The sequence below is a fragment of the Daphnia magna genome, linkage group LG8 (genome assembly GCF_020631705.1).
Source record: "Daphnia magna isolate NIES linkage group LG8, ASM2063170v1.1, whole genome shotgun sequence".
Taxonomy (NCBI): Eukaryota; Metazoa; Arthropoda; class Branchiopoda; order Diplostraca; family Daphniidae; genus Daphnia; species Daphnia magna.
Window position 1 is genome coordinate 7,370,232 of NC_059189.1, and position 20,307 is coordinate 7,390,538.

Genomic DNA, 20,307 nt, shown 5'->3' on the forward strand with positions numbered 1-20,307 from the left:
AATTTTGATCCTGTTTACATATAGAAGTAGAAACTCATGGTATCACAGTGTATTCACATTGAATACAAGTATATTTGATCCTGTTCACATATAGAAATTAAAACTCATGGTATCACAGTGTATTTACATTGAATACAGGTATATTTGATTCTGTTTACATGTAGAAGTATAAACTCATAATATAACAGTGTATTCACATTGAATACAAGTATATTTGATTCTGTTTACATGTAGAAGTATAAACTCATAATATAACAGTGTATTCACATTGAAAACAAGTATATTTGATCCTGTTTACATATAGAAGTAAAAACTCATGGTATAACAGTGTATTCACATTGTATACAAGTATATTTGATTCTGGTTACATGTAGAAGTATAACCTCATAATATAACAGTGTATTCACATTGAATACAAGTAATTTTGATCCTGTTTACATATAGAAGTAAAAACTCATGGTATCACAGTGTATTCACATTGAATACAAGTATATTTGATTCTGTTTACATATAGAAGTTAAAACTCATGGTATCACAGTGTATTTACATTGAATACAGGTATATTTGATTGTGTTTACATGTAGAAGTATAAACTCATAATATAACAGTGTATTCACATTGAATACAAGTATATTTGATTCTTTTTACATGTAGAAGTATAAACTCATAATATAACAGTGTATTCACATTGAATATTAGTATATTTGATTTTGTTTACATATAGAAGTAAATACTCATTGTATCAAAGTTTATTCACATTGAATACAAGTATATTTGATCATGTTTACATATAGAAGTTAAAACTCATGGTATCACAGTGAATTCTCATTGAATACAGGTATTTTTGATTCTGTTTACATGTAGAAGTATAAACTCATAATATAACAGTGTATTCACATTGAATACAAGTATATTTGATTCTGTTTACATATAGAAGTAAAAACTCATGGTATAACAGTGAATTCACATTGAATACAAGTATATTTGATTCTGTTTACATGTAGAAGTATAAACTCATAATATAACAGTGTATTCACATTGAATACAAGTATATTTGATCCTGTTTACATATAGAAGTAAAAACTCATTGTATCAAAGTGTATTCACATTGAATACAAGTATATTTATCATGTTTACATATAGAAGTTAAAACTCATGATATCACAGTGTATTCACATTGAATACAGGTATATTTGATTCTGTTTACATGTAGAAGTAAAAACTCATAATATTACAGTGTATTCACATTAAATACAGGTATATTTGATCCTGTGTACATAAAGAAGTAAAAACTCATGGTATAACAGTGTATTCAAATTGAATTCAAGTATATTTGATTCTGTTTACATGTAGAAGTATAAACTCATAATATAACAGTGTATTCACATTAAATACAAGTATATTTGATCCTGTTTACATATAGAAGTAAAAACTCATGGTATAACAGTGTATTCACATTGAATACAAGTATATTTGATTCTGTTTACATGTAGAAGTATAAACTCATAATATAACAGTGTATTCACATTGAAAACAAGTAAATTTGATCCTGTTTACATATAGAAGTAAAAACTCATGGTATAACAGTGTATTAACATTGCATACAAGTATATTTGATTCTGTTTACATGTAGAAGTATAAACTCATAATATAACAGTATATTCAAACTCAATACAAGTAATTTTGATCCTGTTTACATATAGAAGTAAAAACTCATGGTATCACAGTTTATTCACCTTGAATACAAGTATATTTGATCCTGTTTACATATAGAAGTTAAAACTCATGGTATCACAGTGTATTTACATTAAATACAGGTGTATTTGATTCTGTTTATATGTAGAAGTATAAACTCATAATATAACAGTGTATTCACATTAAATACAAGTATATTTGATTCTGTTTACATGTTGAAGTATAAACTCATAATATAACAGTGTATTCACATTGAATACAAGTATATTTGATCCTGTTTACATATAGAAGTAAAAACTCATGGTATAACAGTGTATTCACATTGAATAAAAGTATATTTGATCCTGTTTACATGTAGAAGTAAAACACATTGTATCACAGTGTATTCACATTGAAAACAAGTATATTTGATCCTGATTACATAAAGAAGTAAAAACTCATGGTAGAACAGTGTATTCACATTCAATACAAGTATATTTGATTCTGTTTACATGTAGAAGTAAAAACTCATAATATAACAGTGTATTCACATTAAATACAGGTATATTTGATCCTGTTTACATAAAGAAGTAAAAACTTATGGTATAACAGTGTATTCAAATTGAATACAAGTATATTTGATTCTGTTTACATGTAGAAGTATAAACTCATAATATACCAGTGTATTCACATTGAAAACAAGTATATTTGATCCTGATTACATAAAGAAGTAAAAACTCATGATATAACAGTGTATTCACATTGAATACAAGTATATTTGATTCTGTTTACATGTAGAAGTATAAACTCATAATATAACAGTGTATTCACATTGAATACAAGTATATTTGATCCTGTTTGCATATAGAAGTAAAAACTCATGGTATCACAGTGTATTCACATTGAATACAAGTATATTTGATTCTGTTTACATATAGAAGTTAAAACTCATGGTATCACAGTGTATTCACATTGAATACAGGTACATTTGATTCTGTTTACATGTAGAAGTATAAACTCATAATATAACAGTGTATTCACATTGAATACAAGTAATTTTGATCCTGTTTACATATAGAAGTAAAAACTCATGGTATCACAGTGCATTCACATTAAATACAAGTATATTTGATTCTGTTTACATATAGAAGTTAAAACTCATGGTATCACAGTGTATTTACATTGAATACAGGTATATTTGATTCTGTTTACATTTAGAAGTATAAACTCATAATATAACAGTGTATTCACATTGAATACAAGTATATTTGATTCTGTTTACATGTAGAAGTATAAACTCATAATATAACAGTGTATTCACATTGAATATAAGTATATTGGATTTTGTTTACATATAGAAGTAAAAACTCATTGTATAACAGTGTATTCACATTGAATACAAGTATATTTGATCATGTTTACATATAGAAGTTAAAATTCATGGTATCACAGTGTATTCACATTGAATACAGGTATTTTTGATTCTGTTTACATGTAGAAGTATAAACTCATAATATAACAGTGTATTCACATTGAATACAAGTATATTTGATTCTGTTTACATGTAGAAGTATAAACTCATAATATAACAGTGTATTCACATTGAATACAAGTATATTTGATCTTATTTACATATAGAAGTAAAAACTCATTGTATCACAGTGTATTCACATTAAATACAAGTATATTTGATCCTGTTTACATGTAGAAGTATAAACTTATAATATAACGGTGTATTCACATTAAATACAGGTATATTTGATCCTGTTTAAATAAAGAAGTAAAAACTCATGGTATAACAGTGTATATACATTGAATACAAGTATATTTGATCCTGTTTACATATAGAAGTTAAAACTCATGGTATCTTAGTGTATTTACTTTGAATACAGGTATATTTGATTCTGTTTACATGTAGAAGTATAAACTCATAATATAACAGTGTATTCACATTGAATACAAGTATATTTGATTCTGTTTACATGTAGAAGTATAAACTCATAATATAACAGTGTATTCACATTGAATATAAGTATATTTGATCCTGTTTACATATAGAAGTTAAAACTCATTGTATCACAGTGTATTCACATTGAATACAAGTATATTTGATCATGTTTACATATAGAAGTTCAAACTCATGGTATAACAGTGTATTCACATTGAATACAAGTATATTTGATTCTGTTTACATGTAGAAGTATAAACTCATAATATAACAGTGTATTCACATTGAATACAAGTATATTTGATCCTGTTTACATATAGAAGTAAAAACTCATGGTATAACAGTGTATTCACATTGAATACAAGTATATTTGATTCTGTTTACATGTAGAAGTATAAACTCATAATATAACAGTGTATTCACATTGAATACAAGTATATTTGATCCTGTTTACATATAGAAGTAAAAACTCATGGTATAACAGTGTATTCACATTGAATACGAGTATATTTGATGTTGTTTACATGTAGAAGTGTAAAATCATAATATAACAGTGTATTCACATTGAATAAAAGTATATTTGATCCTGTTTACATATAGAATTAAAACTCATGGTATAACAGTGTATTCACATTGAATACAAGTATATTTGATTCTGTTTTCATGTAGAAGTATAAACTCATAATATAACAGTGTATTCACATTGAATACAAGTATATTTGATTCTGTTTACATGTAGAAGTATAAACTCATAATATAACAGTGTATTCACATTGAATATAAGTATATTTGATCCTGTTTACATATAGAAGTTAAAACTCATTGTATCACAGTGTATTCACATTGAATACAAGTATATTTGATCATGTTTACATATAGAAGTTAAAACTCATGGTATAACAGTGTATTCACATTGAATACGAGTATATTTGATGTTGTTTACATGTAGAAGTGTAAAATCATAATATAACAGTGTATTCACATTGAATAAAAGTATATTTGATCCTGTTTACATATAGAATTAAACTCATGGTATAACAGTGTATTCACATTGAATACAAGTATATTTGATTCTGTTTACATGTAGAAGTATAAACTCATAATCATAATATAACAGTGTATTCACATTGAATACAAGTATATTTGATCCTGTTTACATATAGAAGTAAAAACTCATGGTATAACAGTGTATTCACATTGACTACAAGTATATTTGATTCTATTTACATGTAGAAGTATAAACTCATAATATAACAGTGTGTGAACTTTGTAAATACTTTTGGCGGCGTGTCGTACCGTACTTACAGTTTTGGTTGAGTAATTAAATTGACACTAAGAACTGTGTCTGTTCCAACCGTCTATTCGTTTTACACTGATAGATTTACAGTCACTTAGTGGGGGTGTAGCAATTAAAGGAGGGGAAACAATGGGGGTTTGGGGCCACCTAGCGGGGGCCCCTGAGACAATAGTCGCGCAAATGCGTGGGTGCAGTCGTCCGGCGGCCGGATCGGGTTGTCGTCGTCTGTTGGGCGATTATATTCCCAACATACTCCCCACTAGAGCCCGTAGCATCTGGCTCGACTTCTCCGACGACGTTGTCCGTCTCTCCGGCGACCGGTACCGCATTTCTGACCGCTGGCTCAATTTCCGGTGTTAGGACGAGTGGAGCTGGATCCTCATCCGGCTCCTGGGTCGGCTCCGGATTTTCAATCTCGATGTCCTCATCTCGATCTTCTCTTAGTTCTGTGGGGTGAAGGGACTGAATTGCTCGATTAATGATGTTCCCGTTGGGAATTTTAAGCATCACGGAACGAATAAGTCCGTCACGGCTAGGTATTAATTCCTTAACTACTCCTATCGGCCACATTAAACGTTTGGAGTTTTCGTCGTGGATTACGACGATTTCTCCTAGGCGGATTTTTCTTCCGGACTTCCCCTTGGAGTGAAAGTTGTCCAGTTGACGTAAATAGTCGTCCACAAATCTGGAGCAGATATCGTTTTCTGTTGGCGTTTCTTCGCCTGCGAGCGGAGCTTCATTTGGAGCGTCTTCTTCTGCGAGAAGCTCCTCAGCTGGCTCTTTATTTGGATCGTCTGTTGAAGTCGAATGCTGGACTGAAGTCAGGGCTTTCGCTTTCCTTCTGGATGGGGCTGGTTTGTAAAACAAATGTCCAGCGAAATCCACTCCTGTTATATGGAATGCTTGTGCCTGGCGGAGTCGATTTAACGGAAGTGGGGCTGCTAGTTCTTGGAACGGTGGTGACGTTAGTTTCTGGCATTCAACACAAGCGAACCAAGCGGTTTTTACTTGCTGCCGTCCCTTTACTATTGGAAAGTAGTCGGGATCAAATCTGTGTAATCACGAGAGAACAACACGAGCAAGACCATATCATACGTATGAGATCTGCACACTGCCCCCACTTCGGCTCCCCTGGGGGAAGACATCATTGCCAGGTCATTCCATGTCATTTGTTTTCGATTTTTTTTTTTTTTTTTTTGAATTTGACTGTGTGCTGGGTTCTGACATGGCACAAGGGACAAGCATGACATAACAGAGGATTGATGGAAAGAAAGATAATAAGGGGACAATAAACACGATGCTATTTATTTTCTGTTGAACTTGTTGCGGATCCGGGTAGAACGACGAGGGGCGGCGGCTGCCGGTGTTGCTGGACCATCCGGCTTTGGCGGATTGGGAGCGGAAGTTGTTGAGGGGGGTGGGGGTGCGGGAGAATCCGGTGGGCCATGAACAGGCGGGGCTGGTGACGCCGCGGGGTAGTGACGACGCAAAAGACGACGATTGCGGCGGAAGAGCCGACCAGCTGGGGTCTTGATTAAATAATCGCGAAATGAGCCGGTTTCGACGATGATACCAGGGGTTGACCAGCGTTTAGTTAGGTGGTTTTGAATGACAACGGAATCACCGATGGAAAACGGAGGGAGAGGGTGCGCCTGCAGGTTGAAATGGGCAGCACGAAGGGTGCGGGCACGCAAGGCCTGCTTCTCAAGTTGTACAGCCGATTTTTGCCATTGGGGTGCGAATGCGCGGCGGTGGGCCGGAAGGCAATCTCTGACGGGCCGATTAAAAACTAGCTGGGCGGGAGAAGCTCCGCCAGACAGCGGAGCGTTGCGGTAGAGTAGGAGGCCTTTGCTGAACTGGTCCATGTCGAAGGAGACCGCTGACCACGATCCACGGATGAGCTTTTTCATGCTCTTAACAGATACTTCCGCAAAGCCGTTAGATTGAGGGTATCCTGCGGAGGAAATGCCGTGGCTGATGCCCCATTCACGAAGGAAGGATTGAAATTCGTCTGCAGTAAACTGGGTTCCGCCATCCGACCAAAATTTGATTGGTGCACCCGCGCCAAAGGAGAAAAAGGAGCGGACAGCGTCGACCACCTTGCGCGCAGAGGTGTTCTTGTCCGGAAATAGGATGACATGAGGCCATCCACTGAATTGGTCTACGAGAATTAGGAAGTCGCGACCGTTGTGGCATCCTAGGTCTGCGTGGACAAATTCGAACGGCCGCGACGCTTTCTGGTGTGGCAGCAAAGGTTCCGGCGGATGTGAGGGACGATGTTCAGCGCAAGTGTGGCAAGCACGGGCTGCGGTAATGATCTCACTATCCATGGACGGCCAATACATGGTCGTCGGCGGGCCCGTTGCCGTAGTTTTGTTGCCCCCTGGTGCATCAAGAGGAGATTTTGGAGGACCTCGCGACGAACGGCCTCCGGAATGACGACACGACAGCCCATGACGATGATATCGTCGTCTTTGTCGATGGCGAGAAGGCTTCTGACGCACCAGAAAGGACGAAGGGGCAACGGTAAGTTGCATTTCTCGTTGGGAAAACCGGATCGGATGACGTCACGTAAAGCAATCATGACAGGATCAACCACGGCGGCAGCTGACACTTTGTCTAAAAGCGGGTCGCTTGTGCAGGGGTCTGAGCCGTCGATGGTGGATACCAGCGCCACACGGGTGGAGAATGATGCTGGGCCTTCTGCCAGTTCATCCACTGGATATGCGGGGTGGATAGGGGAACGCGAGAGGGCGTCGGCCATTAAATTCTCCTTTCCAGGGATCCAGCGGGCAGTGAACGCATAACGCTGCATTTTTAGACGCAGGCGCAGGATCCGCGGGTTATCGAGTTTATCTAAGTTGTAGTCGTTTAGGATCGGGATGAGCGGCCGATGATCCGTGAGGAGGAGGAATGATGGGAGGCCTTCCAAAAATTGCCGGCACTTCTGCATAGCCCATGCCGCGCCCAGGCACTCCAGCTCGATCATGGCGTAGCGTGTCTCCACGTCTGAAAGAAAACGTGACCCGGCCTGGACCACGTTCCATTTCCCATTTGGACCTTGCTGACGGAGGATGAAACCGAGACCTCTCAGGCGGGAGGCATCGACATGGAGGGCCGTGGGTAGCGCTGGGTCGTAAAAAGACAGCTCGGCGGAAGACGATAGTTCTGAGCGGGCAGCATTGAAGGCGGCTTCGTGCTGTGTTGTCCATTCCCAATGGAAACTCTTTTTTAGGAGGGGGGCAAGTGCTGCCGCTAAATTGTCGGAGAAATTGCCCATCTGCTGGCATAGACCGTGGAATGCTCTTATTTCCGTTATGTTGGTGGGGTTAGGAAACCGACTTATGGCTGATAAGAGTTCCGGGTTGGGCCGGAAGCCGGTGCTGCTCAGGATATAGCCGCCAAACAGAATGGACGGCTGCGCAAATTTGATTTTACTGGTGTTGATGGCGATTTGATTGTCGGCAGCGCGCTGGAACACTTGTTTGACGAGAGAAACGTGTTCTTCGTACGTTTCGGAGAATATGAGGATGTCTTCGATTATCCGACGGCAATTGGAGATATCATCGAATACAGCTGAAACGCGTCGGCTGTAGTCGTCGCCGGCGTGGCAAACTCCGAAAGGCAACCGGTGGTACATATAGCGGCCGAACGGGGTAGAGAAGGTGGTCATCGCCGCTGACTCGTCGTCTAATGGCACCTGGTGGTATCCCATTAACGCTTCGATGACAGTGAAGAAGCGCATCCCGGATGGAATCGAGCGGACAGCCTGAAACGGGGTGGCCGTTTCGAATTTTGGCCGGACGATGAAGGCGTTAAGAGGGGTAAAATCAACGCACACGCGTATGCCGCCGTCCTTTTTCGGAGCAATGACTATAGGGTGGACCCATACCGTCGGCTCAATGACTCTGCGGATGATTTGTTGCTCTTCGAGCGAATTCAGCTCTGTTTTGAGTTTTGGGAGCAATGGGATGGAGACTGGCCGCGATCCTCTCATCGCGGATGGTATGGCTCCGTCGGCTAACTGGAAGTGGCAAGGTGGGCCTACCATGGGACGACATATACCGTCAAAGATAAGGGGATGAGCAGCCATTAAGGATTTGAGCCTATTGGCTTTCTCCAAATCCGTAGGATAGGTTGTGACTTGCTGAACGCGCCAATGGGGGTAATCCAGGGGAAGGATGCCGAGTTTTTTTTGCGTGTCTTTTGATAGAACCGGTTGCTGGAGATTTTCAAGGACGTGAATGGTGGTAAGTACTGGTGTTCCTCCGTTGACGGGTCCTACGGTGATAGTTGCCTGAAAGGTGCCATATGACGTTATGGCATCACCAGTCGCCGTTACTGCCCGCGTAGTGATAGGGAAAAGTGGTGTCGCGGTGAACCGCGATTGGTGGAGTGCACGTGGCACGGCATCGATTGAAGCGCCCGTGTCGGGCAGGAAAAATACTGCTGTAGGCGTGTCACTGTCTGCGGGTGAGACGCTGGCTTCAATAAGTTCTCCTGGTAAAATGGATCCGATGACAATGCTTCCCGCTGTTTCGGGTTTCAAAGATTTTCTTGCGCAGACTTTCTGAAAGTGGCCCATTATGCCACAGCTGTCACATTCTTTCCCATTAGCTGGGCACTCAGACTTTGGGTGGAACGATTCGGCTCCGCAGTTCCAACATCCGTGCGGTGGGGCACCTGCTGGCGGGCCGCGCCGGAAGTTGCGTTGGTGAGCTGGGTGTGGGGAACGAGATGCGGACTTTGTGTCGGTTTTGGTGGTGTTGTTTTTTATTTGCTGGATAGATGGTGAATCTTTCTGCCGCAGGTTAGCTGCCTGCATCAGTGTTGCTTCGGCCGTGCGCAGTGTTGATAAAGCTTGGTTGAGGGATAGCGTAGCACCTTCCTGCAATAATTTGCGCTGAGCTTCGTCGCTGTGGACGCCATAAACGATTTGGCCTAGCAAACGGGTATCCTGGCATTTGTTGCAACAATCCGCGTTGAATTCACATTTTTGCCAAGATCACGCAGCTCGCAAACCCAACTGTCCACGGATTCTTTTTCACGTTGGATACGAAGGGCAAATTGATGACGCCAAACGTGGCAATTCCTCCCAGCGTTACACCGTTCACGAAGCTTATCGATAATAATAACGGGGTCCCCAAGTTCGATGTCAGACAGGCCCATCGTGCAAATGGCCTGTAACGTGGGCTTTGATAAGCAGGACAGGAGGATATTTGCCTTGTAGGACACGCGCTCCGTTTGAGGAAGGGCTGTATCGATGGTAGATAAGGCCAAAAATATATTCCACTGCCGCAGCCAAAGCTCAAAGGAGTCTTTATATTCGTCAAAATCGAACGGTGGCGGGGAGCCGTAGGGCTGGAATAGCTTTGGGGGCATGGTGGATGACGAAGCACTGAAGCGCACCACACAAAGAATGGCCGTAGGCGGGAACGCGCAAAGACGAAAACAGAACAAACAAAAACAAAATGGCGTATAGAAAATGTGATGCGAGTTATGGCTGAGTTCGAGTGAGAAGAGTTCACGTCCACATTTCAGGTAAGGGTACGCAGTGTAAATGGCGAAACGCGGGGTAGTGCCGTGCGGTTACCGCTAAGTTAGAGTGGCAGGCTGGTAGTGCCGTGCGCAACCACGTGGTGGAAGTCAGAGGGTAGAGTGTGCACGAGAACTTCACAAGGCGATATGAACAATGTTTAGTCGACTTACGAAGGAAACAGTCACGGGAGGAGGGGTGGTGATGATTACCAACTGGGCCATGGAAAGAAGTCGGGATCAAATCTGTGTAATCACGAGAGAACAACACGAGCAAGAACGTATCATACGCATGAGATCTGCACACTGCCCCCACCTCAGGCCCCCTGGGGGAAGACATCATTGCCAGGTCATTCCAACTATCCAGAACTTTTCCTTTAGTTCCGATAGTGTTCCTTTTACTCCTGCATGTAGTAAAGACTCGTGTTTGTCTGTAATTAGAAAGGAGATTACTAAATGTTTTGCAGGAAGCAGAATTGGGGGTTCGATATTTCGATCCCTTAAAGCAAGTGACATTTTTCCTTGTATACGGATGAGTCTGTCTCTTTGGTCCCAGATTGGGAGAAGAGATGCGATTTTCTCCTTGGGTTGGATTGTGTTGTCCTGCTGCTGGGATTCAAATGCCTTGGGGTATCGCTCCGAGGCAAGACCGGATGATGTGGAAGACCGGATGATGTGGAAGATAAGTATGGGGCTCTTCGTAGTCCATATTTGCTTCTTCCACGAATTTGCTATCGATCAGTTTTTGGATCTCTTGGTGATAATTCACCAAGTCTCCTGGATTTTTTCTCAATCTGCTTATCGTGCTTTCTACTCTTCCAGTGGCCAACGGTAGGTTTTTCTGGAGTCTCAATTTATCTGTCGACCAAGGTATTGGTGTACAGTATCTTCCGTCTGGCCATCTTGTTATTTTCTCGTCGAAGGAGTCGAAACGATCCTCTGACTCCACTGCTTCAGCGCCTTCTAGGTTCGCAAAATTTTCTATTCTCCAAAAGAGGGAGAGGTCAAAATTGGTAGCCGTTATTTCGTCGTGTTCAACCCATTTAGTGTCTGTTTCTCCGCAGGATCCGGTTGGTGCATCTGAAAATGATGTTCCTGGTTGTGGATTTTGGAGGCTGGCTTTTCCAGGCTCCTTTTCTGTTGGAGTTCTGATTGACTGGGTTGGACTTTCTTTCCTTTTGATTCGGCTGCTTGTTGCGAACGACGACGTTATCTGCGGCACTGGATAATTAGATGTTAAAATTAGGTGCTGGATTATTTGATTGCCTGTCTTAGAATTAGTTTCTTGTGAGGGACCGGCTATCATTCTTCCCAGCTTCGTTTTGAATGCGCGTAGTCCGCACGGACTCTGAATTGCTGCTTCATTTGACATGATCTGGAACATTTGGTCCATTCCAACCAGAATTCCATTTGGCTCTTCTTCCCCATGTGCCATTTCAAATCTGTCGTCAGCCATTTTTTCGTTTTGGATCCAGAGGCTCCTTGCAAATTCAGATCCTATGTAAGGGCCAGTATCTGCAATGTGGTCTGATTCTAAAGCGATTAATGTGATTTTTGGGGCGCCTTTCCAGGTGCCCCTTACTTGCATTTCAACGGTTTTTGTCATTTCGGGTTGGCTAGCTTCCTTTTTCTTAAACACTCTCGTGCTGATATTTTCTACCGCTACTGTTTTCAATTTGAGTTGCGTTGAGAGCGATTTTAGCACCCATGATCGATGACTTCCGTCGTCAGCAAATAAAATTGCTCTAGTTTCGCTGCCGTCTGGTCCATTGACAATCACTGTTGCCGTTTTTAACATTAACTGCCCGAACGTACTTGCGCAGGCTGTAGTGGCCGAGATGGAGTTGTTGGCCACGATGCTTGCCGATTTTGATGGTTTGCAGACTCTTATGTCTCCTTTGTCGCAGAGGGCGGAATGGTGTCTCCCTCCACATTTGTTGCAGTTCCGGGGGGATGTGCAAGCCTTGAGTTCGTGCTTTCCTCCGAAACAATTCATGCATTTTATTAAATTGTTAATGATTGATTTTCTCTCCGCCAAGTCTTTTGGACATCTTGTCGGCCAATGAATTTGCCCGCAAAATATACAAGGCCTTTCACATTCTATCCAACTAGGGCTAAATTTAACACTTTTAGATTTTAAAATGGGTTTGAACTGTAGAGCTGGATTTGATTTAGCGCAAACAGCCAGTTGGGACGCTGTTGCTAGAGGTGGCCTGAAAGGCTTTGGTTGTTTAGGAGCTGGAGATGGTTTTTCCTTTTCTACTCCTCTAATCCTGTTGAATCTATCGGCTGCATTGATTTGGTCGCCGATGAATTTTATTACTCCTTCAATGTCCGTTGATTTGTTGGACTCTGATTTTGCCCATTCTAGCTGCAAACTTGAAGGAATAAATTTGATTATTTGAGTACCGAGGAGTCCCCCGAAAGAAGACGTTGGGACTCCTAATGTCTCCAAGGCACTGATGTGCGATTGAAGATTCAGCTGAAAACTCCTAAGGGCTGGCACATCATTTCCGTCTTTCACTGGCTGCAAGGTATGCAGTTTGTTGAAGTGAGCGTCGATCATAACCTGTTTTTTGCCATATCTTCTTGTTAACTCGTCGATGGCTACCTGGTAGTTAGCATCTGTCAATTCAAGATTATTAACAATTAAGTTAGCTTCGCCTTTCAAATACTCTTTGAGATAATCAAACTTTTGAACGTTGGTAAGGGTTGAGGAATGAATCGCCGCATTAAACGATTCCCAGAATTGGGTCCATTCTAAAATGTCCCCTTTGAAATGTTTAATTTGCCTTTGTGGCAATCTCATCGAATGTGTCGATTGTGGCGGAGCTGCTGCGGTTACGTTAACCACTGGCGCTTGAGGCGTAGGTATGGCTGCAATCACTTGTGTAATTATGTCGCGGGTTATGGTTGCCTGATTCATCACTTGTTGTTGGATGAGGGCTAGAATTCGTTTGTCTCTTTCTTCTTCTTTTTCTTCTTGTTTTCTTTTTTCTTCCTCTTTTTCTTTTTTCTTTAACATATTTAGCCATTCCTGGCGTTTTAACTTGATGATTGCGTTGGCATTTGATACCTCATCTTGTGTTTGGTACGTGATGTCAGTTTCGGCGTCGTATTCCGCCTGGTCTGCATCCGCGTCATTGAGTTCGTCTTGGATTGCTGTTGAGTACTCTTTGTAGGTTTCGTAGCATCCTTTAAGCTTAGTTTCCAAGATTTCTAGATTGCTGAGCTCTTCTTGCGTCATCACAGCTTTCAACCCATTGATTAGGTTGATTGTTTTTGTTATGTGGCCCTTAACGGCCGTTCTCGAGCCTTTTGTTGTCGGAGCCATTTTCCTAAGAGGGTGGCTCCTAAGGAGCTTTTGAGATTGAGCTTTGAGAAAGAAGGAGAAAATTTAATTAGTTTTAACCAAGAAAACTTTCCCTTTTTTTTTTAGATGGTACTGCTTGTTGCTGTAACACTAGTGTGAAGAGAGAGAAAGTGGTGTTTTTTTTTTGCTAGTAGCGCCACATGCGGTGGTCACTACAACAAGAGAGAGAGAAGACTTTTTTTTTTACTAGTAGCGCCACATGCGTTGGTCACTACACAAGAGAGAGAGAAGACCTTTTTTTTTACTAGTAGCGCCACATGCGGTGGTCACTACTTAAGAGAGAGAGAAGATTTTATTTTTTTTTTTTTTGAAGTCACCGATTACCCGGGCTCCTTACACTAGAAAAAATTCTTTTTTTTTTAAAGAAGAATGGACGGCGTTTGCAATTTTTATTTTACCAGATGTATTTAGCAGTCTTCATTCGCTGCCCTCTCCAATGAATACAATGCTGGTATTACCGCCTTTGTTCCCTTCCTCTGGTGTTTCTTCAAGTCCAGCCCGGACCCTGTCGACCGGTGAAGTTGTCACGCAATTGTCTTGTCTGGTCTGCTCTGAGATAAGCTGCTCTTCCCACTGACTGGTTGTATCCGCTTTGGTCCTCTTCCGTGGAGGTATCGTCTTCTTCCGACGAGTCACACGAACTTATCCAACAAAGTTGTAGTTCGTCTTCCTCCTCAACTGGCCTACAAACTAACGGTTTGGTTGGATCAGCAGCTATAGCTGCTGGATCCTGGGACGCGGGTCCCGGTTCTGATGCTGGTGCGGGTTGCGGTGCGGGTACTGGCACGGGTTGCGGTGCAGGTACTGGCACTGGCACGGGTTGCGGTGCAGGGTAACCCACCGGGATTCCTGGAGGCGCGTAGCGGATATCACCGTAGTATCGTGGGCGGGTCGCTTCTTCTAGTTGTTCGACGGTGATGAGTCTACGGGCAATTTCCAAGAATGGTTGTAGACTAGGAGCGTGAGCTCCTGCTGGCAACTGTTCGTCCGGAATACGCTCTCGTGCCGGGGGAGGACGGGGCGGTTCAACCCATGCGGGCAAAAGCCCGTCTCGGCGCAACTGCGCCCTTTTGATTCTCTGACTTTTCTTGCCTATTTTGCTTTTTGTTTGGAGACCTTACGGTACTCAGGTGAGATACAGATAGAGCTTGTTATTACCAATTTCAAATAACAATAGGGCGAGATAGCCAACAATCAGAAGGGGAAAGTTAGAGAGACGCGATTGTGTTTTTTTTTGTGTGTGAGGCGATTACTATCCCAGAAAATAAAGAAAGAGAAAAAGAACGGTGGCTATTAACTGTGTGCGGTAGTGGAAGCCTTAGGCTTACACGCGACTTAAGCGTGGTTAATGGCCGCCCCTCTTTACCTAATTGTTCAAAGAGATTTTTTTTTTTCAAGGATTGTTACTTCCCTCGTTTGAGGGGCCTTTCTAGCAATGGCCACAAACAGCTTAACAATTAAAATTTTTGAATGTGATGGATGGGAAGGACACAGTACTTCACTGGATTAAATTAGCTTTTAGGTTTCGAAGGACCATGTGAACTTTGTAAATACTTTTGGCGGCGTGTCGTACCGTACTTACAGTTTAGGTTGAGTAATTAAATTGACACTAAGAACTGTGTCTGTTCCAACCGTCTATTCGTTTTACACTGATTGATTTACAGTCACTTAGTGGGGGTGTAACAATTAAAGGAGGGGAAACAATGGGGGTTTGGGGCCACCTATCGGGGGCCCCTCAGACAATAGTCGCGCAAATGCGCGGGTGCAGTCGTCCGGCGGCCGGATCAGGTTGTCGTCGTCTGTTGGGCGATTATATTCCCAACACAGTGTATTCACATTAAATACAATTATATTTGATCCTGTTTACATATAGAAGTAAAAACTTATGGTATCACGGTGTATTCACATTTAATACAAGTATATTTGATCCTGTTTACATATAGAAGTTAAAACTCATGGTATCCCAGTGTATTCACATTGAATACAGGTATATTTGATCCTGTTTATATATAGAAGTTAAAACTCATGGTATATCAGTCTATTCACATTAAATACAAGTATATTTGATTCTGTTTACATGTAGAAGTATAAACTCATAATATAACAGTGTATTCACATTGAATACAAGTATATTTGATCCTGTTTACATATAGAAGTAGATACTCATGGTATAACAGTGTATTCACATTGAATACAAGTATATTTGATTCTGTTTACATGTAGAAGTGTAAAATCATAATATAATAGTGTATTCACATTGAATAAAAAGTATATTTGATCTTGTTTACATATAGAAGTAAAAACTCATGGTATAACAGTGTATTCACATTGAATACAAGTATATTTGATCCTGTTTACATATAGAAGTTAAAACTCGTGGTATCACAGTGAATTCACATTGAATACAAGTATATTTGATTCTATTTACATGTAGAAGTGTAAACTCTTAATATAACAGTGTATTCACATTGAATACAAGTATATTTGATTCTGTTTACATGTAGAAGTATAAACTCATAATATAACAGTGTATTCACATTGAATACAAGTATATTTGATCCTGTTTACATATAGAAGTAAAAACTCATGGTATCACAGTGTATTCACATTGAATACAAGTATATTTGATCCTGTTTACATATAGAAGTAAAAACTCATGGTATCACAGTGTATTCACATTGAATACAAGTATATTTGATCCTGTTTACATATAGCAGTTAAAACTCATGGTATAACAGTGTATTCACATTGAATACAGGTATATTTGATCCTGTTTACATATAGAAGTAAAAACTTATGGTATAACAGTGTATTCACATTGAATACAAGTGTATTTGATCCTGTTTACATATTGAAGTTAAAACTCATGGTATCACAGTGTATTCACATTGAATACAAGTATATTTGATTCTGTCTACATGTAGAAGTATAAACTCATAATTTAACAGTGCATTCACATTGAATACAAGTAAATTTGATCCTGTTTACATATAGAAGTAAAAACTCATTGTATAACAGTGTATTCACATTGAATACAAGTATATTTGATTCTGTTTACATGTAGAAGTATAAACTCATAATATAACAGTGTATTCACATTGAATACAAGTATATTTGATTCTGTTTACATGTAGAAATATTAACTCATAATATAACAGTGTATTCACATTGAATACAAGTATATTTGATTCTGTTTACATGTAGAAATATTAACTCATAATATAACAGTGTATTCACATTGAATACAAGTATATTTGATCCTGTTTACATATAGAAGTAAAAACTCATGGTATAACAGTGTATTCACATTAAATACAAGTATATTTGATTCTGTTTACATGTAGAAGTATAAACTCATAATATAACAGTGTATTCACATTGAATACAAGTATATTTGATCCTGTTTACATATAGAAGTAAAACCTCATGGTATCACAGTGTATTCACATTGAATACAAGTATATTTGATTCTGTTTACATGTAGAAGTATAAACTCATTATATAACAGTGGGTTCACATTCAATACAAGTATATTTGATCCTGTTTACACATAGAAGTAAATAGGATTCTGAGGGAAATGTACATATACACGCTGGCGAGGTTACTTTTTTAAGAAGATATTGGTGGGCATTTAACCGTTAGGATTTGTATGACTTGATGTGGAAGGTTGTGGATATTAAGCTGAATGAAACAGGTCGGGAAGGGGAAAAACGAGCGAGTTGTGTCGCTTTGAAGAGAATCTCTCCACTCACTCCTCCATGCTTGTTCTAGCGTGCTTCTTATTGTGTAATTTATGTGTGACGGGCGTCTACTTCTCGGCGGATCAGAAGAAGCTAGATTGACGATGACTGCCTGGGTGTGGGTCGCGATGGATTGTAGGGCGCTTGGTGAAAAGAATTGCAGTTTGGATAGGAGGTGACGTCTCAGAGTGATTTCCGTAACTCTTAAGTCGGCCGGCATGGTTCCAGCTAGGACGGAGAGTGCTCCGGTGTCAGCCGTTTGGAACGACCTCGAGATGAGAATGTTGAAATGTCGCTCAATCGATCGTAATTTCTTTCGACCTTGTTTGGTCTTAATTACGGACGCCCAGACAGAACAGCAATAGAGAAGGCTCGGCTCCACCAAGGCTGAGTACAATTCTCTCAGACGGGTGCCGGAGAGGCCCCAAGTTTTTCCAGTGTATGAACGGAGAGAGAAAAAGATTTTTCTAACTTGGCGCTCTTTCTCGTTCAGATGGGCCGTCCAGTTGAGTTTCGCGTCCAGTGTTAGGCCTAGTAGTTTCGTCTGGTTGACCGGTTGGATTTGGAGGCCGTCAACTGTTAGGCGGAGATTTTCCACTGGCGTCCGCTTTCGGTTAAAGATGATGAGGACGGTTTTCGCTGCTTTTACTTTGAGTTTGAGTTTCTCTAGCTGAGATTTGATGCGGTTAGTTAGAGTTTGCAGTAAGCTTACTGCAATTGTCGCGTCTTTGTGCTGTTCTGATGCCGATATATCATCGGCGTATGCTAGAGCCAAGCCTGGCATGTTATGGTCGGACGGAAGGCGCAAGATGTCATCAATCATTACGTTCCATAAGAAAGGGGAGAGAAGGCTTCCTTGCGGGCATCCTGTTGGTATTGGAAATGGATCTACACTCTTTTGTTGGTGGAATTTACCTTTCCAATTTGTCAGAAAATCTCTGATGATTTTTACGAGGAATATTGGGCACTTCCTTGCGATCACGGCTGATAGGATGGCGGGGGCCCATGCTGTGTCGAAAGCGCTCTTTATATCGATCATGGCGCAGGCCGTAGTCATCTTCTTCTCAAATCCTTTTTCAATTTCACTAACGAGGGAGTGGAAGGCGGATTCTGTTGATCGCTTGGGTTGGAAGCCGTGCTGGTTAGGATGAATCCAGTTTCCTATTGAGGCAAGCTGTTGGAGGCGATTGAGTAGGATTTTTTCGAAGAGTTTGCTCATGGCTGGTAGGACGCTAATGGGTCTGAAGCTATTCACGTCGGAGTAGTCGGACTTGCCAGGTTTCCGGATGATACAAACTCTTGCTTGTTTCCAGCTGTTTGGGAATTTCCCGTGGATGAGACACAGGTTGAAAAGAATTAAGAGATAGTTCATTAGCACTGGTAGGGCTAGAAGAAGTACATCAGTTGAAAGCTCATCCCATCCAGGAGCAGACTTTTTTTTCAGAGACTTGGCTGCTATTAGCACCTCACCTTGGGTGATTGTTGGTGCCAACGTTGGCTCTGCTTCAGCCTCTTGCAAGGCGCTCTTGACGGACTGTTCTCTTTGACGGTGCGATTCATCTGAGACTCCTTCAATGGGGAAGAAGTGTTCGGCGAAGCGGGTTAGTATTATAGCTGAGTCTGTTGTAGGAATTCCGTTAACGTTTATTTCCATTTGAGATTGTGCAGGCTGGGATGGATTTACCGTTTTCTTTAGTTCTTTGAACGCACTGTTCGGGTTCCCGTTCATTTCCTCAATGAATTTTTTAAAGGAATCATTTTTCGCTTTGCGGATGCGGTATTGGAACACTCCCTTGGCGTTGCTGAAGGACAGCCTGTCGTCCGTCCGGCGTGAGCGAGACCATTTTTTGTATGCTTTCCTGGTGCGTTTCCGCAAGATTTCGAGCTCTTCTGTCCACCATGGGGCCATGGAGCGGGGGCTGCGTCTCTGAGTTATTTTTTTGCTTCGACTGCCGCTGGAGATTATTATCGATGTGACGGACTCGGTGTAACTGTCGATGTCGTTCGCTGACGGCCTTATGACGGTTGTCAAGAGCTGCTAGCTCATCTGCTAAGGTTTTGTTGAAGAGGCCGGTGTCGATGTCGTCTGCTCTTGGCAGTTTTGATTTGCGCGGCCCAATAGGTGATTGCAGAGTTTTGGCAAGGTCGAAAAGGATATACGGATGATCGGATAGGGAGTGGTCTTGCAGAAAATACCAGTGATTCAGCTCTAAGTCACATCCAACTAATGTGACGTCTACGAACCCTGTACCCGCCGGAATGAAAATAAGTGAAGCTAATTTGGCATTGGCTATCTTTAGGTGGAAGCGAGACAGTAGGTTCTCTAGTTCTTTTCCCTTTTTGTCAAGAACTAGTGAGTTCCAGGCCGGACTTTTAGCATTTGCATCCAAACATATCACGGCTTTCTTCAGATCCGCTTCATATGCCAGCAGATAACTCTTGATGGTGGATGAGATGGTGAGAGACGATGGACGGCAGTAGGCACAGATTAGGAGGATCATTGACGGACTTGAGCTTACTTTGACGATGGTTATCTCGTTTGACGAGCATTTTTCCATGCTTGCCTTGATGCTGTTTTTGACTAAAATCATGGAGCCAAAGTGATGATTGTCATTTAAATTGTAAAAAGCGGAAAAACCTGGTGGGACGTTTGCTGGTTCGACACCGTGGATATTTTTTATAGCGTAGGGTTCTTGGATCATCGCTATATCGACTTGATAGTCTTCTATGGTCTTCGGTA

The 20,307-nt window shown here is 41.1% G+C and overlaps 1 protein-coding gene across 1 annotated transcript; it reads right to left on the reverse strand.

Annotated features, from left to right (window-relative positions):
• Positions 1-6,223: 6,223 nt before the first annotated feature.
• LOC123475375 lies at positions 6,224-10,301 on the reverse strand. Its single transcript, XM_045177980.1, has 3 exons — positions 9,942-10,301; positions 7,143-9,876; positions 6,224-7,080 (listed from the first exon to the last, which is right to left on the reverse strand). The coding sequence occupies exons 1-3, from the start codon at positions 10,299-10,301 to the stop codon at positions 6,224-6,226; spliced, it is 3,951 nt and encodes a 1,316-aa protein (XP_045033915.1).
• Between the last annotated feature and the right edge of the window lie 10,006 nt (positions 10,302-20,307).